Source organism: Podarcis pityusensis (genome assembly GCF_964106645.2).
Source record: "Podarcis pityusensis genome assembly, chromosome: Z".
NCBI classification, from domain to species: Eukaryota; Metazoa; Chordata; class Lepidosauria; order Squamata; family Lacertidae; genus Podarcis; species Podarcis pityusensis.
This window is the reverse complement of record NC_138044.1, coordinates 14606675-14626415: the sequence shown is the minus strand read 5'-3', so window position 1 is coordinate 14626415 and position 19741 is coordinate 14606675. Positions and strand designations below refer to the sequence as shown.

General features: G+C 45.2%; 1 protein-coding gene across 3 annotated transcripts in view; it reads right to left on the bottom strand.

The window, feature by feature from the left end:
- The window catches only part of LOC308468421 (coiled-coil domain-containing protein 180-like), a 58516-nt gene that overhangs the window by 6913 nt on the left and 31862 nt on the right, over nucleotides 1–19741 (bottom strand). For 2 of the 3 annotated variants that reach the window (XM_080990579.1, XM_080990580.1), the window contains exons 20-35: nucleotides 18213–18388; nucleotides 16940–17120; nucleotides 16028–16174; nucleotides 15224–15368; nucleotides 15009–15125; nucleotides 13739–13837; nucleotides 12964–13056; nucleotides 12266–12459; nucleotides 11179–11258; nucleotides 8933–9068; nucleotides 7096–7179; nucleotides 5866–5938; nucleotides 3875–4016; nucleotides 3441–3601; nucleotides 1370–1507; nucleotides 619–730 (exon numbers count right to left, since the gene is read on the bottom strand). In XM_080990579.1, coding sequence (XP_080846705.1) covers nucleotides 619–730; nucleotides 1370–1507; nucleotides 3441–3601; nucleotides 3875–4016; nucleotides 5866–5938; nucleotides 7096–7179; nucleotides 8933–9068; nucleotides 11179–11258; nucleotides 12266–12459; nucleotides 12964–13056; nucleotides 13739–13837; nucleotides 15009–15125; nucleotides 15224–15368; nucleotides 16028–16174; nucleotides 16940–17120; nucleotides 18213–18388 — 2078 coding nt within the window. Of the gene's footprint in view, nucleotides 1–511; nucleotides 731–1369; nucleotides 1508–3440; nucleotides 3602–3874; nucleotides 4017–5865; nucleotides 5939–7095; nucleotides 7180–8932; nucleotides 9069–11178; nucleotides 11259–12265; nucleotides 12460–12963; nucleotides 13057–13738; nucleotides 13838–15008; nucleotides 15126–15223; nucleotides 15369–16027; nucleotides 16175–16939; nucleotides 17121–18212; nucleotides 18389–19741 lie in introns of all 3 variants that reach the window. The other variant, XR_013981648.1, reaches the window with a different exon arrangement.

The following is a 19741-nucleotide window of genomic DNA, read 5'->3' as shown; positions in this document are numbered from 1 at the left end:
GAAAAACTGCTTGTAAAAATGTGACTTAATAGGGAAAAAAATGTACTAAAAGACAGATGAATTTCCACAACTACTTTGTTTTTTTAAAGATTAACTGCAAAGTTATGATGGGTGGTAAACTGAGCTTAAGACTGGGGGAGAGAGAAATTGAAAGTGAAATTGACACAAGTTGTCACTTTAGGGTTTCATTCTCTCACAGCAAGTCCACTTCCTGTGTTTTGCTTCCTCACAAGTTTCCTCCTCTGTGCCCTTGAGAAGAACATGCAAAACACACTGGCTGCGCTTACTTATTTGCCTACTGTATTGATACAATGCCCTCCTCCCAAGGCTGTTCAGAACAGCTAACAGTGTAAAATGCTAAAGTTAAAGGTTACTGCATAAAGAAAATGAGGATGGCAGTCAGAGGGCTAACTTACAACCTCTCTCCCAACATGCTAGAATTGTGCTTGCGGTGAATTTTTGTTATGTTCATGTACATATATGAGAGAGCATTCAAATGTGATATCCCCACCATCTGTATGCAGTGTTATAGTCCACTTTGCCACCTTCCTCTGCTGCACAAGTAAGCTCTCCTTCTGTCAGGAAACCATGGCAGAATTCACATTCCCCTGGACGTACTTCCCTGCTGCACATCGTCAACGGTGAGGCTGGCATCCATCTCCACAAGCATCTTTTCCGTGGTGGCGGCCAGGCTGGAGACAAATCTCTGGGTGCAGTTGATGACACAGTCCTGTTGGGGAACAACAAGTGGCACAGTGTATGTTGTGTGGAGGTAAAAATCTACAAGGGCTTCTCTTTCAGTTGGGGTTCTGACTGCCTTCTAGACTCAGACTGGGTCTGGCTTCCTGGCCTGGATGCTCTCACTAGGTCAGCTTCTCAGTCTGATCTGGGGGTAGGGATGGGACAGGAGGAAAGTGTTTCAGGGGACTACCCTTTATCAAGGGCAAGACTTCAGTTTGTCATCAGTTGTGACTTTAAGAACTGGAGCTTGAGCTTGTTTTCCCCTCCTCCCTCCTCTTCCTTTTCTCATGCATGCCATGCCTTTTTTACCCTGTGAACCAGAGGATTGCGAGCCACTGCCAAGCATTGTAAGCAGTACTCGGCTACATGGACCAATGGTCTTACACAACATACGGCAGCTTCCTATGTTCTTTAAAGTCTGGTGGATAAAAGATAAAAAGAGGCCAACCCAAGGAAGCAGCCCGTCCCTTGAACTGCAGACTGTTCTGGTCCCAGTAGTTGATGACAAGAGTACCGGACCCACAAGTAAAAATGTCTGGATAAGTGAAGCTCCATCATTCCATACCTTAAATGATTTCATCTCTGCACTGAACTCTAAAGAGGTGGCAAATCTGAAAGAAAAAGGTACCTCTTGCTGCTTGGTGGATAGACGGATCCCTTTGGCCTGCTCCTTCTGCCTTTCCTCCTCCTCTTGGCACAGAGCCTCCAGCTGGGGCAGATTGTCAGGGTGGCCCAGACTCGGTCGCAGCTTGTGCTTGTTCTTCTCCTTTAATTGAACAGTCAAAGGGCGACATGCGCTCAGTTTTCATTAGAACAGCAGTGCGAACTGAGCTACGTGCATGCAAATTACATTGTGATTATGCTATTCTGCCCTGTTTATGTCAACGGAAAGGACATTGGTATTCTGAACCAATGGATTCAAAAGATTATGACTAAACTGTAGGAATAACTTTTTTATGGTGAGAGCTGTTTGACGGTAGAACAGAAGCCTTTGGAATGTGGTGGACTCTCCTTGGAGGTTTCTAAGCAGAGGCTGGATGGCCACCTGTCTTGGATCCTTTAGCTGAGATTCCTGCATTTCAGGGGGTTGGACTAGATGAAACTCTACAATTCTATGATTCTATGAAATGTAACACAAATGCAGATTGGGGGTGGGGGAAGAGCAAAATCAGTGACACATTGTTTGTGGGATGAAAGTAACAGCAGCAAATACTAATCATATTCATTTATAATTTCATTTGTATTTCCACTTAAAAAAAAAAAAGATGCTCAAACCATCTTACAACAGGAAGATATTTCAAATTCAAACGGTGCAAAAATGAATTTCAGAATTAACACAATAAAATGGCGACACAATAGGCCAGTGTAAAAGATACAGATTCAAGGGCACTCCTTGCAGTGAACATTTCTGTCCCTTTGAATATTAATGGACTGGCTGGATGCAGAGGCGCGGTGGGAGGCACCAGCTAGGGAACCCCCAAGGGAACCCCCAGGGGAAGAAGACTCAGAGACAGGGGATTGATGGTGGGATGATGATGAGTGGTCAGAGGGAGAAGAGGAAGCAGATTGGTAGAAGGACATGTTGGAAGCAGAAGAGGTAACAGGGTTTAGTGAGCAGGAACAGTCTGTGGTAGAGAGCAGTCCAGGCTCAGAGGCAGCAGCAGAGGGGGAGGTGTCAAGAGGCAGAGTGGAGGCAGACTGCTGAAGATGCCAGGGAAGCTCTGTCTCCTGCTGTGACCAGCTCCCCTCCCCACTGGTCTCCCAGAACACACAGAGAAATGAAGATGGTGGAGTGGAGCAAAGAGACAAGACAAAGGAGCCCTAGGCTGCTGGGGAAGGAACCAGTGGAAGAGCCTTAGAGAGTGGTAGCAAGCACCTTCAGTCCTCACATCTGCCTCACTGGGGCAAGACCTACTGGGAAGAGTTGCTTTGATCACTAGGCCTGTGCTGCTTCGGTTTCTTTGAATAAAGAGTTAAATACATTGACACCTGGGTGTTTTTTTATTGCTCACTTACTCCTGTCTCTGGCTACTGAAGGGGCAGGGTTTATTGAGTATTTGGCTCCTGTGCTTATTTCCTATCATTCCTATAACAACCTTCAAATCAGATTTGTGACTTTTGTTCTCTCAAAATTTCTGGATACTGTGTGGCCTACCTTTTGACCGATCTGAACAAATTATGAACAGAGACTGTGCCTAGATTTCTCTTGTTGGCTGCAAAAATGTGAAAGGAAATCTTTTCACAATTAAAGCCTATTCCGTCTGGGTGCTGTTCTCACGTTACAGCAGTGGTTCCCAAAGTGGTACCGCCTCCCCCCAAGGGGGTGGGATTACCTAGGAGGGACACTAAGAAGCAAGGGGGCAGCAGTACTGCCCACTTTGGGAACGACTAATATAAATATAATAGAATTGAACTAAAAATGTTACACGTCTTGGCAAAGGCAAAAGGGAGCGTGACAGTTTCACCTTGGTCCCAGAATCACCTCTCCCGTGATGTTGCTCACAGTTCCTCGCCTGCAGCAGCTTGCAAGGATGTGGGCCAGAGAAACCAGTGGTGCTAGTTTCTGTTCCCATTTTTGTTGGAATTCTCCTATGATGTGAGGTGCAAGGGCTGCTGAAGGTGTTTTCCTGCCTTAAGACTGAGGGGCCAGGAGGAGGAAGGAATAGGGTGGTGCCTTCCAGGATGCTCACACAACCTACTTTTGCAATGTCCCATTTCTGCATCTGTTCCTGTAGGTTGTGCCGTATCTGCTCCATGGAATCCATGAAGAGCTGCTCGTGATCTTGGTGGAGTTTGCCAATAACCATCTGAACAATGTGAGGGAGCTGTTCCTCAAAGCTCTTCAGCTGATCCCGGAACTCTGTAAGGTTTGGGGGAAAGGGAAAAGAAACAGCGCTATTTCCCGGCAAGCTAAGGAATTAACTCTCTCATAAGGCAGTGGACTCTCCTTTGTTGGAGGTTATTAAACAGAGGTTGGATGGCCACCTGTCAGGAATTCTTTAGCTGTGATTCCTTCATTGCAGGTGGTTGGATGAGGTGACCCTTGTGGGGGTGCGCACGTTCCTTTCAACTCTAGAATTCTATAGGACTTCCCCACTGGAGAAATGGGTAAAAGATTGCAGCCCAAACTTACCAGAAATGCAGGCTACACGATACTCGTCTACCTGCAGTAAATACATCAGTAGCTTTTGCCCCAACACGTCAACACACAAATCATAGGTTTCTTGCAAATATTCTGGCCGAGTGATCTGATGCTTTTCCTTTTTGTAGAATTCCTTTGGAACATGGAACAGGATAGAAAAAAGAGCTGGATGAAGATTCTGAGCCCTGGGGCAACAGAAGAGGGCAACAGAGATGCAAGGACAGCCTTGTTGGGTCTATACTGGCTAGGCAAGGGGGTTGATATTGTCCGCCCATCCTGTCCAACCCCAGGCTGATGGGACTGTGCTGGCATGAAACTAGGGATTTAAAAGGGTCTGGCTGTGGCAGAGAAGCTTTGGCGATACAGTGTGAAAAATTTAATCAGGAGCTAAGGGTATGATATATAAATGGCATGGGCATGTACAGAATGCAACCCCTTGCCAATGAGGAACCTCAGCATTTAATTCATTTTTTATGTTTTACGATTCCTAGTAATGGTGACTGATGATGAGTAAATCTTGATATGCTGTTATTTCATGCCTCTTAGTTAAATAAGAATTTGGGTTGAGGCTGATAACACCTTTATGAGCACATAAAGCTCATAAAGCTTTAGGGGTTGGTGAACTAAGAAGTTTGGCGGCCCTGATCTGGACCAGCATCCGAGGTCACACCCTTAGCAGTGGAAGGCAGCTCACAACCACTGTCTTTGCTGCTGACAGTGGATGTCGAGTCATTATGATGCACTGTGAAAAGGGAAAGTGGCTTTTGCCACAAGAACATGGGGATTGCCTTGGGGGCTACCAGGTGCTTGTGGTGGTGGTCTATGGCCACTTCTCTCACCACAATCATCCATGTCTGTGTCCTGGAATGACTCAACATCCAGGGCATTTCTTGAGAAAAAACTGGCAGCAATAAACTGCTTACTGCCCAAGGAAGCCTCTTAGGAGCCACAATAAACATATTTGTGGGACTGGGGAGCAGGGTTTTGGGACTTTGCAAAAGGTCCCTTCGACCCTAGAAAGGGCCCTGGCTGACAAACCTGATTTTTCCTGCATTTTCTTTTTAAGGTCTATTTCAACACAGTTCAAACCCTGCAAAGGCTTAGGTTGGGAACCTCCTTCCTGACAAACCCAGCCTCTATGCACTCTCAAACATTGAGGAAGCCATCAGATGGAAAGGAAATAGGAGCCAGGGACCCTCTGTTGTGCTTGAGAGACCCCCCCCCCTCCAGCTAACAACTGCAGGCACTGGGGACACCAGAAGGAAAGGAAGTAGCAGTCCTTCTGTTTGTGTTTAGATTCAGGCCCAATAGTTGTTGGATTACTATCTGCTGGATTCTGGAACTATGACATAGTGCCTGAGTTTGCTTTGCTCCTCCTCCCTCCCAATCCTTCCCCCCCCCTTTTTTTTTATTGCTGTACTATTGTATTACTGGTCATTGTAAGCTGGCCTGGGGTCTTTTTTTTTCAGCAGAAGAGCAGGGTGAATATGTTTTAAATAAGTACAGCTGACTCAGCTTATGCTGGGGTTACATTCTGGGGACAGCACATAATGTCAAAATCGCATATAGTCAAAACACATTGGGTTCAATGGCAGGTGGGATCGCCAAACTCTTTGTTTCCTGGATGCCTGCCTACTTTCAATTTAAAAAGTAAAAAAATAAAAGGTCAAGCACGTAAAACTGAATGCGCACAAGTTAAATATATGTAAGTTGTGAGTTACCTGCAATATTGATTCCCTTGCCCTACTAGCCCAGAAAGATTTGCCTCTTGGCCCTGCTCACAACTCCGCATCATTTGTCAACAATGGTGGAGGCAGAACATGATGGCACCAGGATGCAAAAGAAGTGTTGCTATATATTATTGCTAGAAAGGGGGAGGATTCTCCTAACAGCTGGTTCTGCTCTGAAGCTGCATTACCAGGATCATTAAAAAGGAAAAAAGGAAATAAATCCAGAACTAGCCATAGCAGAAGTATCCTTACCTCTGCAGAATTCATAATAATATCAAAGTTGTCCCACAGGATGCTGAAGATAATTCCTTTCAAATGTTCAGAACTAAAGGGGGGAAAAGGGTTTAAAGGAGGTGCCTAGGAGTAGATTTAATAATATTTACAGTACTACCATTATCAGTACATTGCATGTGGCTCAGTCAATTCCATTTGGACAGAATCATCTCCAGTGTTCTGCTCTGAGATGTGGCCTTAGTAAGGCAAGGCCTCATCTGCACCCTGGACATCTCCATGCAGGGCTCAGGCTGGTAACTCCATAAAAGAAGAGCTCAGATGTTGTTTCAGCGCCCATCTTCCTCAGACTGAGCCTTAAATAGGAGCTGGAGCTGTCATAGCTAATAGCTCTGGCTTTGGTGGGAGGAGCCTCTTCATTTAAAGGGGCCCAGCCAGCTTTAGCAGACATCCGCTCTGACAAAGCAGGGGAGACTGTGGTTTCACTAGGGCTTCTGAGATGGATTCAGAGGAGGGCAATGCAGAGAGATACCCGCAAAATGGGCTGCTCTTGAGTCAGTGCTTTGGTTCAGTATATACCTCTTGGGCTGGCACTGAGTGCAATTCAGCCTCCTAGTCTGAATCTATTGTTTCGTTCCTTGAAGAAGGGAAGTATTCCCCTGAGGTCAGGACACTCTCCTTTGCCAACTCAGAGATGGAGGAGAAAAAGGGAAGCCGTGCTATTCCATTGGCCATCCTAAGAGACCCATAACCCTCTGGCTCTTCCTCAACTTACCCACCAGGCAACCTGAATCTGTTACCATCCCATCTGGCCATTATAACTGCTGTAACTTTACTAACCGGTGTCTGAGTTCCTTTGCTTTCCTTTTTCCCTCCTTTTGCCCTTTTCCTTTAATGTGCTTTCTTTTAATGTTTAAATATGGAGGCAGGGACTGCTTTGCTTTAGTGACCTTGTACAGTGGTACCTCGGGTTACAGACGCTTCAGGTTGCAGACTCCGCTAACCCAGAAATAGTACCTCAGGTTAAGAACTTTGCTTCAGGATGAGAACAGAAATTGTGCGGCGGCAGCGCAGTAGCAGTGGGAGGCCCCATTAGCTAAAGTGGTACCTCAGGTTAAGAACAGTTTCAGGTTAAGAACGAATTAAGTTCTTAACCCGAGGTACCACTGTAAGTCACCTGAAGGAGCCTCTTCAGCTGAAGAACAGACTAACAAAGCTTATCAAAGCATAAATCTTAACCATGGGGCTTACTCATTGTCTTTCGGCTTGTCTCCAAAGATCTGTATCTTCCTCTCAATCCGAGTGGTTTTTGTATATCTCTGTATGGAGCTGACACTGTTCTCGAAAAGAAAGGATTTAGAGCAGGGTGGTGGTGGTTGCTTCTCTGTTTCTTCCAGAAGTTGGTTAGTCACCCCACCCCAATATCACAGAGATATAATCACTGATTATAAATAAATATAAATAAATAAGTATTGGCAAGCCACCATGAAGTCCTAGCTGCAGCCATGTGAACACAAGCAGAGCTCTTACTGGATGAGACACAAGTCCATCTGGGCTAGCCTTTCCTAAGCTGGTGCGCTCCATATGCTTTGGAATTCAGCTCCCAATCCACTCTAGTCATTTCAGTTGCAGCCTTGGCTGACAACTCTTTTCAGCCACAGGTAAAAACTTGGGGTGGTATCCAGTGCTAGCCCTGTTGTATCAGGCCCATCTAACCCAGCATCCTGTTCTCACAGTGGCCAACTAGATGCCTGTGGGAAACTGGTATTCAGAATCACTGTTGCCTCTGACCATGAAGGCGGGGCATAGCCATCGTGGCCAATAGCCATTGATAGTCTTATCCTCTATGAATCTATTTAATCCTTTTTCTGAAGCCATTTAAGGTGGTGGCCACCACCGCCACTACTGGGAGTGAGTTCCATAGTTATAACTATGCCCTGCTATGTCCTGAATCTGCTGGCACTCAGCTTTGTTGGATGTCCATGAGTTCTGGTGTTATGAAAAAGAGACAATATTTTTTTCTCTATTCACTTTTTTCATGCCATGGAGTAGATCCATTCAAATCTAACTTAGGTTCATTAATTTCAGTGGGTCTATTCTAAGACTTAGTTGCATAAAACTGTTTACCTTCCCTGCCCCCAGCTCCCTCACCTTCTCATGTCATTTGCATATCACAAAAATAGCATAATAAATTTGCAGCAATATCTACAACATATAATTCACCATTAGTAGTTAATGTATAAGTTCTTGGTTTGTGAATTGGTTTAAACAAAAACAAAGGAGTAACAGGACAGAACAGAGTTAACAAATAACATTCAACATTGTATAGCCAGGAGCTCTCATGGTTGTGCTTAGATTAAGTCTGAGTAATAGTCATTTTTCCTCTTATGTTACCAATGAAGCAATATAAAGTGCTGGTCTATTGATGAACATGGGAGATGGGTTCAAAATAAATATAATAATTTAATTTGGGTCTTTCGCAGAACTTTTGCCACTTTGGTATCTGGTTAAGTGGGATCGAAGTGGGTTAGTGATTGGAATAGAAACAACAATTTTGGTAGAATCATCATTTTTACCATTGCTAATTTGTCCAGGAGAGTAAAATGGGTTTTGCTCTCTTTTTTGCAAAATTCTGAAGAACTGTCTGCCATACAAGAGGATATTTTGTCAATACAGTCTGTTAAGGTTACTTGTTATAATTATTCCTAAATAGCTAAGCTTTGTGTGACAGAGTCTAATGCCTGTGAGTTCTGTGAAAGCTTTTTGGATGTTGGGTGGTACATTGAAGCATAAAGCTTCAGATTTTGAAATTTTAACCTGACTGTGTTGCCAAGTTGTGAAGCGCTCCCATGTACTGCTGCTCCCATTTTCAACAGGTCAGGTGTCATTACCACTAAATTGTCAGTGAATAATCCTATTTGAGGCTGATTTATTTGGGTGTGTTAAAAAACAACATTGAAGTGTCTGTGAGTTATTCTTGAAAAATGTCCTTTCCAAGTGTGTGTCAGTGGGGATGGGGTACGGTTGGAAGGGGAGGGGGAGAAGCCACTGAAACAGAAGGAGGGGGCAATTTCCTTGTTTTCCTCACCTTCCTGACATCCGCTTGCCAATGGAACTAGATTTCCGTGCAGACGTGAGAGATATGTTGGTTTGAGCAAGCTGGGTGCTTTCGCGATGGGAGGCTCCACCCGAGAATGCCGGAGAAAATGGTTTTGGCATAAGCTCTAAGAAAAGATGGAAGAGGGCATTAAGTGGGTGGGGACAGCTCAGAATGTCAATGGCTTCCAGTGCTTCCTGGGGCCCCAAACATCAGGAAAGAGAGAGCTCCACCTTTCATATCAGGCCCACTACTCTCACTTTGCACAGATAATTTAGAGGCAATGTTTCCATGCAACATCACTTCTGAATTGAACGAGAGCAGCGGGGTGGGTCAGCAGACTTTGTCTTAGCCAAGATCCTCACCAAATCCTCAAGCCAGCCCCATTTGTTGGGATCACACCTCCTATGGTTGTCTCCAACTAAGCTTTAGTCAGAGCAGACCTAGTGAAATCAAGAAACCAAGTTCATGTTCATTTCAATGGGTTTACTCTGAGTAGGAACAGCATTGAATACAGCCCCTAAAATGCACTCTCTTCTCTTGGAGAGAAGCTGCCTTCTACTGAGTCAGACCCCTGGACTATCTAGCTCAGTACTGTCTACACTGGCAGAAGCTCTCAAGATTTTCAGGCAGGGGACATTCCCAGCCCAACCTGGAGGTGCTGGGGATTGAACATGGAAGCTTCTGCATGCAAAGCAGATGCTCTACCACTGAGCCGCATCTCTTCCTTGTTGTGCTTGGGCTACAGAGTGTTACAAGCCATGTTGGCAGAACCTTGAGATTGTCAGAATGCTTATAATTTGTTTTTGTGAACCTAAGTTTGTTTCTAGACCTCATGGTTGCAGAGAAAGGCTTGAAAGCGAGCAAGGCAGCATGGGAAGCTGCTTTATACGTCCAGAAACTTGGTCCATCTAGCTCAGTACTCTCTGCACTGACTGCCAGCAGCTCTCTAGAGTTTCAGATAGGGTATCTTTCCCAGCCCTACCTGGAGATGCCATTGGGGACTGAACCTGGGACAATAAATTAATAATGAAGCTTACACAAAGGAGGCAAAATACTATTACAATTGCAAAGTGCACATATCAGTGAGGCTTTCAAAGAACCGTGTACCCCAAAAGTAATTATTGTTATACTGAAGAATGCTCTAAGCAGCTGACAAAAAGACAGATTTCTGGATACGGTCCTGTTTCAAAGATCTTCCTCTGTTTCAAGGCTCTGATTGCAGTTTTCACAACTGGGAGGACTTCAAAAAAGTTACTCAATTCTAAAAGGGGGAAAACCACTGCAATGGTCTAGAATGATAGGCAGGTAGAAATGAATACTTTGTTTGATATTTTGTCTACATTATTGTAAACTTCATTATTAATATATTGTGTTTACAGTCCTGTTGCCTTGGAGCACTATTTCTGAGGTGGTTATGTGTGAAATGGGGCAAAGTCTCCAGCAGCTGATGCCAAACCCAATGCCAAACCCAATGCTAGCCAATGCAAGCGTCGCCAACACCATGCACTCTGCCCAAGGACCTCTTCTGGTGCCTGAAAAAGGTCTCAGCAAATATCCATCCCCAAATCACCAAAGTGTGAGAGTGATTGCTTGCTCTTCCTACTCAATTCCGATTTGCACAGACTCCACCTCTCCCTTGAGCATCTGCATGGTGCATATTTTGTGACCAGTAGCCACAGTGCTCTGTCAGAACTCCAATTGTGACCAGCGGGCCCAAAAAGTTTTGGCAACCCTGTGGTGGATAGCCATACTGATTGATAGGTACTCTACATGTGAAGGTATGTAAAAACAGTGTGCGAAATAATATAGTTAGGAGAATCTGCTTCTGCAAACTGTACTGTATTAAGAATATGTTGAGAATGGTTTGTTTGTTTGTTTTTTGCGGGGTGGAGAATGTTTGTGCTGGAAAAATTCAGCCTTGGACCAGTTTGACAGAAAGCAGACAGTGAATTCTTCTTGCTGAATCAAGCACACTTTTCCTCAGAGAACGCATCTTGATTTCAAAGTGTGTGAGTAAGGCTAAGGCAAGGGAATGCTTCTATATAAGCCTGGGTAATTTATAGGCCTGTGAACTCTGCTTTTGCAGGTTCCCGGTGGCTGCTGTTGTTGTGATCTAGTAAAGCTGTCTTAAGCATTGCAACTGGTGTGGTTAATTGAAGAAATCCGTTATAACCCCCTGAGTTAAGCTGTGTGGCTGCAACGATTGCCTGCATGGAAGGTCTCCTTGTGCCCACCTGGTGCTGTTTCTGTTGCAGCGGACTGCAAGCGCTCTTTCTCCTGCTGCACATCTGTCAGTCTTCTGGTGCGATGGGATCTGAAACAAGCTCAACACAGGTTAAGACTCAGATCCTGGGAATTTGTAGGGGATGTCTTTTGACCCATAAAGCTTTCTTTCCTTTTTTGATATTATTTACAAAAACAGAGGTCCTTCAAGTCTTACATTCCCTTACTTGTATTCCGCTATTTGACAAAGCAATTCCATCTTTCAGTGAAGTCAACACTCCATGACCTCCCTTCCCTCCTGTGGACTAGAGCTCAGTTAACTTGTCTCAGCCAATTCCGTGCACTTTATTTAAGCACTCTTTCTCAGTTGGAGTTTCGTGACACTCTCATTTTCTTGCCCACATCATCTTAGCAGTAACTTTTCCCATTGGGTAGCCAACATGAAGTCCTCTTTATGTTGTTGGGATTACAACTAACATCATTTAGTTTGTTGTTAGCCGCCCTGAGCCTGGCTTTGGCTGGGGAGGGCGGGATATAAATAAAATTTATTATTATTATTATTATCCCTGACCATTAGCCACACTGGCTGGGGCTGATGGGAGTTGGAGTCAAAAAACATCCAGAGGGCACCACATTGGCTACTCCTTGCCCTCATTAGGGTGAGTGGAGAACCACCCTACCAACTGCAGTCTGCTCTCAGTCAGTCTCCACCTGCCTGTCTTCCTACAACCAGTTCAGGGGAACTGGTCACTGGCTATCGGCTTCCTCCTCCTTAGTCAGTTTTGCCCTCTTAGCAGGGAGGAGGATGGGGATAAAACAAGAATTAACCAGCTGCCTGTGATTGGCTCTGGTTCTGCCTGCCTCTGGCTTTGGTGCCACCACCTTTTGGGTGTCCCTTCCTTCTGCCCTCCCAGTCCCAACAGTCAACAGCCACCACTGCTAGGTACCACTCTCTGCAGTGAGTTTAAAAACCAATTGGAGGCATTTGTTTATGAGCATCTCCCTCCTTGCTGATGGGCTTAGGGTTTACTGTGCTCTCAGTCTCCACCACGTTTGCAAGAACCAGGACCATCCCGCCCCTTCCCCTTCAATACCTACCCAATGAGGTGTTTGATCACACTAATCGCTGCATCGTCAAAGGCTGGCTTCCCCATCCGGCTTGGGTTCAACAGTGATGTGCCTTCAACACCCATCACAAATGTCTTGCTTTCCTGCAGCATGCTGTCTGATTGGATGGAGGTTGTCACGGAGGTAGGGATTGTGGGGTCTTGTACATAAGAGAACACAGGGTCCTGTGTCGGAAAGGAGCAAAACAGATGAAGCATCCTATTGGACCAGACCAAAGGTCAATTTTCCCAGCTTCCTGTTTCCAACTGTGGCTAGCCAAGTGCCTTGGGGGAAGCCACAAGAACAACATAGCGATCTGCCTTATACTAAGTCAGATGATTTATCCTTTTAGTTCAGCACTGCTTACACTGACTGGCAGTAGCTCTCCAGGGTTTCAGGCAGGGAGTCTTTTCCATGCTTACCTGGAGATCCTGGGAACTGAACCTGGGGCCTTCTCCATGTGAAGCAGATGTTCTACTATTCAGCTACAGCCCTTCCCCAAAGGGGGAGCTTTAAGCTTTACAGATCTGCAAATTTCCCCATCAACATCATGTGTCATTTTGCCCACTGATTGCCAGGGAACTGTCTTTTTGCTTATGTTATTCTTGTTTAGCAGTGCATTGTACACAAATGGCACTAGGGAGACAAATAATAATCATTACAATCATTCACCATGTGGATCTATTTACCAGTTCGAGCAGGCAATTGAGATACTTGCTTCTCTTTTTCAGTTCTTCCATCACAAACGTGGCAAACTCATAGAGTGCTTCTGAAGTTACAGACTGAGAGAAATAAACAAACCAGGCACTAATTTTGTTCAATATAAACACACACACACACACACACACACATATATATACACACACACACACACACACACACAGTGGCACCTCGGGTTACATATGCTTCAGGTTACATAAGCTTCAGGTTGCAGACTCTCCTAACCCAGAAATAGTACCTCAGGTTAAGAACTTTGCTTCAGGATGAGAACAGAAATCGCGTGGCGTGGCAGCAGCGGGAGGCACCATTATCTAAAGTGGTGCTTCAGGTTAAGAACAGTTTCAGGTTAAGAACGGACCTCTGGAACGAATTAAGTATGTAACCAGAGGTACCACTGTCTTAACATTGCTATTTTTCTAAAAAAAGAGGTGCTGGAACTCACCATGAACACCTCCCTCATTCTCTTAGTATAGCAGTGGCGCCCACCTGAGAGGTGCTGGAACTGAGTTCTGGTAAGTTCCAGCTGAGAGAATTCCATAGTTTATGTGCTGCATGAAGTCATTTCTTGTTGTTTGTCCTGAATCTTCCAATGCCCAGCTTCATTTAATGAATGATCCCCTTACTGAGGAATCCCTGACAAGCTTCCAGGTCTGCATTCTAGACTTTGAAAACCCACTGGATGTGACTTGAACCCCTTGCAGCAAAAAGACAAATCATTTTTAATTGCATGCTGTTGGAACTTACTTCCTTATCTGCAGTGGGATGGGCACAAGCATCAATCCTTCTGGTGAGTTTCTCCATGTAAGAGTTTAACGTCTGGGTCTGCCAATTGGATTTTGCCACCTAAGAAGGAAAAGGGGGAACTTGAAGTCAAAAGCTTAACTGAGATTCGCAGAAGGTAAGTGGAGAAAGGTTTTCCTGGCTGACACTGATACAAGGGGATATGGGACTTCCAGTGGCAGAACTACAATTGGGCAAATGCATTTCCCCAGATGTGTGTTTACCAGTTAAGGAGAAAGGCAAGGGTGGGGAAATCTGCAGGAGATACAGTGGTGCCTCGCAAGACGAAATTAATCCATTCCGCGAGTCTCTTCGTCTTGCGGTTTTTTCGTCTTGCAAGGCACGGCTATTAGCGGCTTAGCAGCTATTAGCGGCTTAGCGGCTATTAACGGCTTAGCGGCTTAGCGGCTATTAATGGCTTAGCGGCTTTAAGAAAAAGGAAACAAACTTGCAAGAACTCGCAAGACGTTTCGTCTTGCGAAGCAAGCCCATAGGGAAATTCGTCTTGCGGAACGACTCAAAAAACGGAAAACTCTTTCGTCTTGCGCGTTTTTCGTCTTGCGAGGCATTCGTCTTGCGAGGTACCACTGTAGTTTTGTGAGAATCCATCCCCCAGTGGTCTGAGAGCTTTATACTGGTGATCTGCAGTGCATCTCTGGCTATGCATGATATGTTGTTTCAGAATCCTTCTTGTTTCTTTTGCCATCCTCTACTCAGCATTTGCTGCAGAGAGCCAGTGGTGTAGGGGTTAGAGTGTCAGACTAGGGCCTGGGAGATTGGGGTTCAAATGCCACCCCTCATCATGAAGCTCACTTTTGGGGCCAGTTGCTGCCTCTCAGCCTAACCTACCTCACAAGGTTGTTGTGGGGGTTAAATGAGTGTGGGGAGAACTGCAAATGCCACCTTGAACTCCTTGGAGAAAAAGGTGGGATATAAATGCAATGTAATAGATGAAATAATAAATAAAAAAGGCGGGTCTCACTGGCGTTCCCACCAGGACTCATTCAGTTCTGGGGGTGCTTCCTGTGCTTTATCCCTTTTGCTGTTTGTGTGCAAGTGCTAACGGGGAGGATAAGATGAGTAAGGGCTTGTCAAACATCCAAGGAAGTAATCTGGAGCCCTTCAAAGCTTTAGGTAAAAAGTCACTGAGCTGGGGGTAAAGGAGAAAGCTCCATGCCTGCCTCTCTCCACTCTGGCAATAAAGTAAAATAAAATACTCTTCATTTATCTGCACCTCTGTCTTGATTTTCACTTGAGTGTTCGTCAAGAACCGTTGGATTTTCTCTATGAAGAGCCGGTCGAGTGCCAGAAAACGAAACTTGCTTTCATATCTGTTGATGACCTCTGTAGCCTTGGGAGGCAGCGGGGAAAAATAAGAGTTTTTATTCTTCTCGCTGTTCTTGATGCAACCTCTATCTTGCTAGAACAGGGAGACTGGCATCTCCTCACCTGCTCCAGGTAAGAAGACTCCATCTTCTCCAGGTCAATCATGATCAAGCCCTCGACAAACTCAATGCGCCCACTCTCCTTGTGCAGGCGCTTGATGAAGCCATCTAGTTCCTCAGGAGAAAAATTTCCGCCATCAGCAAATAATCTGGGGAAAACAATGAAAAATACCGGTTAAGGATGCTATGACTCTGGATGGCCTGAGGTTGGAAAAGGCCCTGTTTATGATTCCACCTGTATAGGAGGATCTTATAAAGACTTAGTGGAAGTTGCCTCTTTAGGGCAAGTAGGACACTACCTTGCCTACCCCAGTCTGCCTTCAGCTAGCCCCCACCTGCCTGCTTTCTCACTTACAAGGGGTGGTGGCACCAGCTGCCAGCTTCCTTCTCCTCCTCAAGTCTCAGAATTGTCCCTTGTAGAACTCAGCAGGGGAAGGAGGAGGGGGACAGGAACGTGGCTTAATTTCTGCACTTGTACAAAGCTAAGATAGGGGATTTATAGGCCTGGGGATTCCACTTTTGTGGGTTTCCCAGTGGTGGCTACCATGACTAAGTAAAGTTGCCTTAAACAACACAGTAGTGTTGATATCGGAGCGGCGCATCAGCGCCAAAATCTTCCAAGATTTCTCGAACTATGAGAGATCTTGTGAGATTTCTGTGAGATCTCATGAAATAAGCACCAATGCTGGTACCCATTCTCTGCTGGCAGTGGAAGTGGTGGGGCACCCACAGGGGCACTGCCTCAGGGGCTTCACCCCACCTCATGGAATCCATGACACCAGCCACTGCTGAACAGATCTTGGCATACCTGCATGCTTTAAGGAAGTCAGTGTTTGCGTCTCGCAGCTTCCCTAGTGCTTCTTCCAAGTACTGCCTGTAGCTCCGAAGGGAGAGCTGCATGACCTCCACGTGGTCAATCAGCTCAGTGCGCATATTGTTGCTGAGACTCAACAGCCTGAGAAAGGAGATGGTGATATACCAACAAAGTTTTTTAAATTTATATTAAACAGCTTGACTGTAAGAAACAAATAAACCCTCAAAGTGGCTTACAAAAATGATAAAACAATAACATTGTAAATAAGAAGATTAATAACAATTTAAGGCTTTCAAAAAGCTACAATAACGACTGACTGAAAATTGATGTAAAACTTGCATCAACTTTCTCAGCATCTGGACAGGGTTGCCTAAACAAAAGTGTTATAGCACGTGCTGAAAAGAATAGAATGAAGGTGCCTTTCCTGATGTTAACATGCAGGGAGTTCCAAAGTGTAGGGGCAACCACACTAAAAGTTCGAGTTCTTACAAATACAGAACAGGTATTACATGGCGTCAGGGGCATTGTCAGTTCCACAGATTAAAGTGACTGAGTGGGTGTATGTGCTGCAACATTCAGCACTAACTGCAGCCTCCTGATCAAACTCAAGGGAAGCCCCACACAGAGTGCATGGCAGCAACCCAGTCTTGGAGTAACCAACACATAAACAACTATGGCAAGGCTTTCCTGGTCCAGGAATGGCCATAGCTGTTGAACTAGTCACAGTTGGTAAAAGGCACTTCTAGCCACTGAGCCTCCAGTGAGAGACCTGGATCCAGAAGTACCACCAAAATCAAAAGCACTCAGGAAACCTGATGTTGTGATAAGGTAGCCCCTGCTCAACCAATTCCCTGGGACTGAAGACGCATGGGGGAAAGCTGTGCGACCCCCTCCCCCCCAACTGACTTTTCTGCCCTGGTCTCCATCAGGAAGATGTTCTCCATGTCTTGGATCTTCCGCCGAAAAGTCTTGCTAACACGGTTCTGGTCTTCTCGGAGCTTGGAGAAGGCGGCTTTTTCTTTATTCAGGGCCTCCACCACACCACTGCAGTGTCGCACTAAGCGGTCGTTGTGAAATCGCAGCTCCGCTGAGAGGGGGGGAAGGAAAGGCGTGCAGGGGTGGGGTGAGAGAATGCTTTAGGTTCAAGCCAGTGGGAGTTGAAAGTAAGATAAATCTGGAAAGCCTTGCAATCCATATTCCCCCCCCCCCCCGCAATGCCAAGGGGTGCCATTGCTCATACATACATATTTATTTATTTATTTGTTTGTGTGTGTATGTGTGTGTCCAGACACCACTGAACAAATTTCCAAAAACCCATCCTTGCCTTTGCTTTTTATAAATTCAGCCTCCACAAATTTGTCAACGTTTTGAATTCGATCCTCTGCCTACCAGTTGAGGCCAGGGTGACAATGGTCGGTGGAGGGCAGGGGGAATTTAACCTAACAGCTGGGCACAACCATATATAGCAAATCAGCCTATATTATTTGCAGAGACTCATTATTCCCCTCCTAGAACTACAGTTTATTTATTGCATTTCTATCCCATCTTCTTCTCCAAGGAGCTTGAGTCCGTGTCCATGGTTCTCCTCCTCCCCAGTTCATCCTTACAATAACCCTGTGAGGTAGATTAGGCTGGGAGGCAGTGATTGGCCCAAGGTCACCCAGTGAGTTACATGACTGAGGGGAATCTGAGCCATGGTCTCCTGGGTCCTAGTCCTCTGTCTAGGGCAGGGGTAGGCAACCTAAGGCCCAGGGGTCGGATGCGGCCCAATTGCCTTCTAAGTCTGGCCTGTGGATGGTCCAGGAATCAGCATGTTTTTACATGAGTAGAATGTGTCCTTTTATTTAAAATGCATCTCTGGGTTATTTGTGGGGCATAAGAATTTGTTCATATTTTTTTTCCAAAATATAGTCCGGCCCACCACATGGTCTGAGGGATAGTGGACCGGCCCACGGCTGAAAAAAGTTGCTGACCCCTGGTCTAGGAAGTCCCCTCTTATGACTTTCAGCACCCTTAACAGCCCCCAGAATTCTTCTGGGGAAGCCATGACTGTTTAAAGTGGTATTGTAGCGCTTCAAATGTATGGTGTGGATGTGGCCTTAGTGTTAGTGGGGAGTAGGTGGGCTAGCTGAAACAATTGTGTCACATTGGTAACAAGTAGCAGTGAAAACATTAATACCCATTCTGACATCGTAGATATCCTTCTCGATGCGCTCCCGCCTTGGCTCATGAAGGTGAGCACGCAGCTGCAGTTCAGCGCTGATCTCTTCTTTCTTGGAGTCCACAATGACCCAGGCCTTGGACAACGTCTCAGAATACCAGTTCTCCAGGTGTTCAAAAAACTGCAGCCGGATTCTGTGATGGGGCAAGAGAAGGAAGGGAAAAGTTGGGGCATCCTTCTGCTTACAGGAACAAATCTCTCTCTCATAAGTTCTCATCTCTACTTCATCAGTGTTCACTGTGTTGCATCACGCAATGTGGGTGAACCCCAGAGCTTCACAGGCTTCTGGCAACTCTGGCTATGCTTTGCTTCAGAATTTAAAAAGTAGGAGACATGCTTTGCTCCAGGTTTATGGGAAGAACTGTCAATCCTCAGATTAGCTAAGCACCCTCCCTCCACATTTTTATGTATGAGCTTCTGTGCTAAGCATTTCCCTTGCTCAGAAGTTGGAGTCAGAGATGTGATGGGAAGCTTTCTTTGTGGGTGGGCCATTTGTTACTTATATGAAAGGCCAATCATGGGGGTGGCAAATCCCAATGAAATATGGCTTGTATTTGTAACCTTTGGTTTGTACTCTTTCTGTATCGGGTCAGTTTGTTTTTGTAACATCTAATTCAATGTGTAGTCTTGAGAATGTATTTTATATAGTAATGGCTTTATGGGGGGAAAATTTACTTTTAAATTTTTATTTCTTATTTCTTACTGGATTCTTATTTTAACTTCATAATAAAGTCTTGAAAAAAAATTTTGGGTGTGTGTGTGGGGGGGGGGGAGAGAACAGCAACAATCCTTCCAAGACCACCATTGAAGGAGGTTGCAGGTTCAGAGGAATGAATACGTTCAAACTTCTATCATTAATTTCCCCCAATTATGCTAAAGATCCTTAGGATCAGATGCAATGGAATGTCCAGAGGGTAGTCCACAGCCAGAAGCTCATCTTGTTTTGATTTTTATGCTGAAAGATGCCTTGAACAATCGTCTTCTCGTTCTTGTTCTTCTTGAAAAAGGCATTTACCTGGAAGGCTATGTGCCTCTGTATTAATACCGTAAGACTGCTTAGATCATCTAGAGAAATTCTACCTGTGACATGGCACCCTGCAAAATATTGTAGGGTGATGACTCAGAAACTTTTTCTGCTGTTGTTCCTATATTGGGAAAGGCTCTTCCCTCTGTCACACATGAAGCAGCAGCCATCAGTCACTTCAGATATCTTACAAAGACTTGTGTCTTTACTCGGGCATTCTCCCTGGCCTATAAATCAGACCCGGATTTATGTGTTTGAAATCTACGGGACATCTGTTTTCTGCACTTTTGTCCACACCAGTTTCTATATTGCTGTTTTTCAGGCTTTGGGCTGCATTTTTGTTTTTACTAACGTATTGTTTTTAAAATGTACTTATGCTCCGGCTTCCCTGAACTGGGACTCAAGGCTGCTCACAAAAGCTAAAAAAGACACAGATAAAACACACAGGAAGCTAAAAGCATAT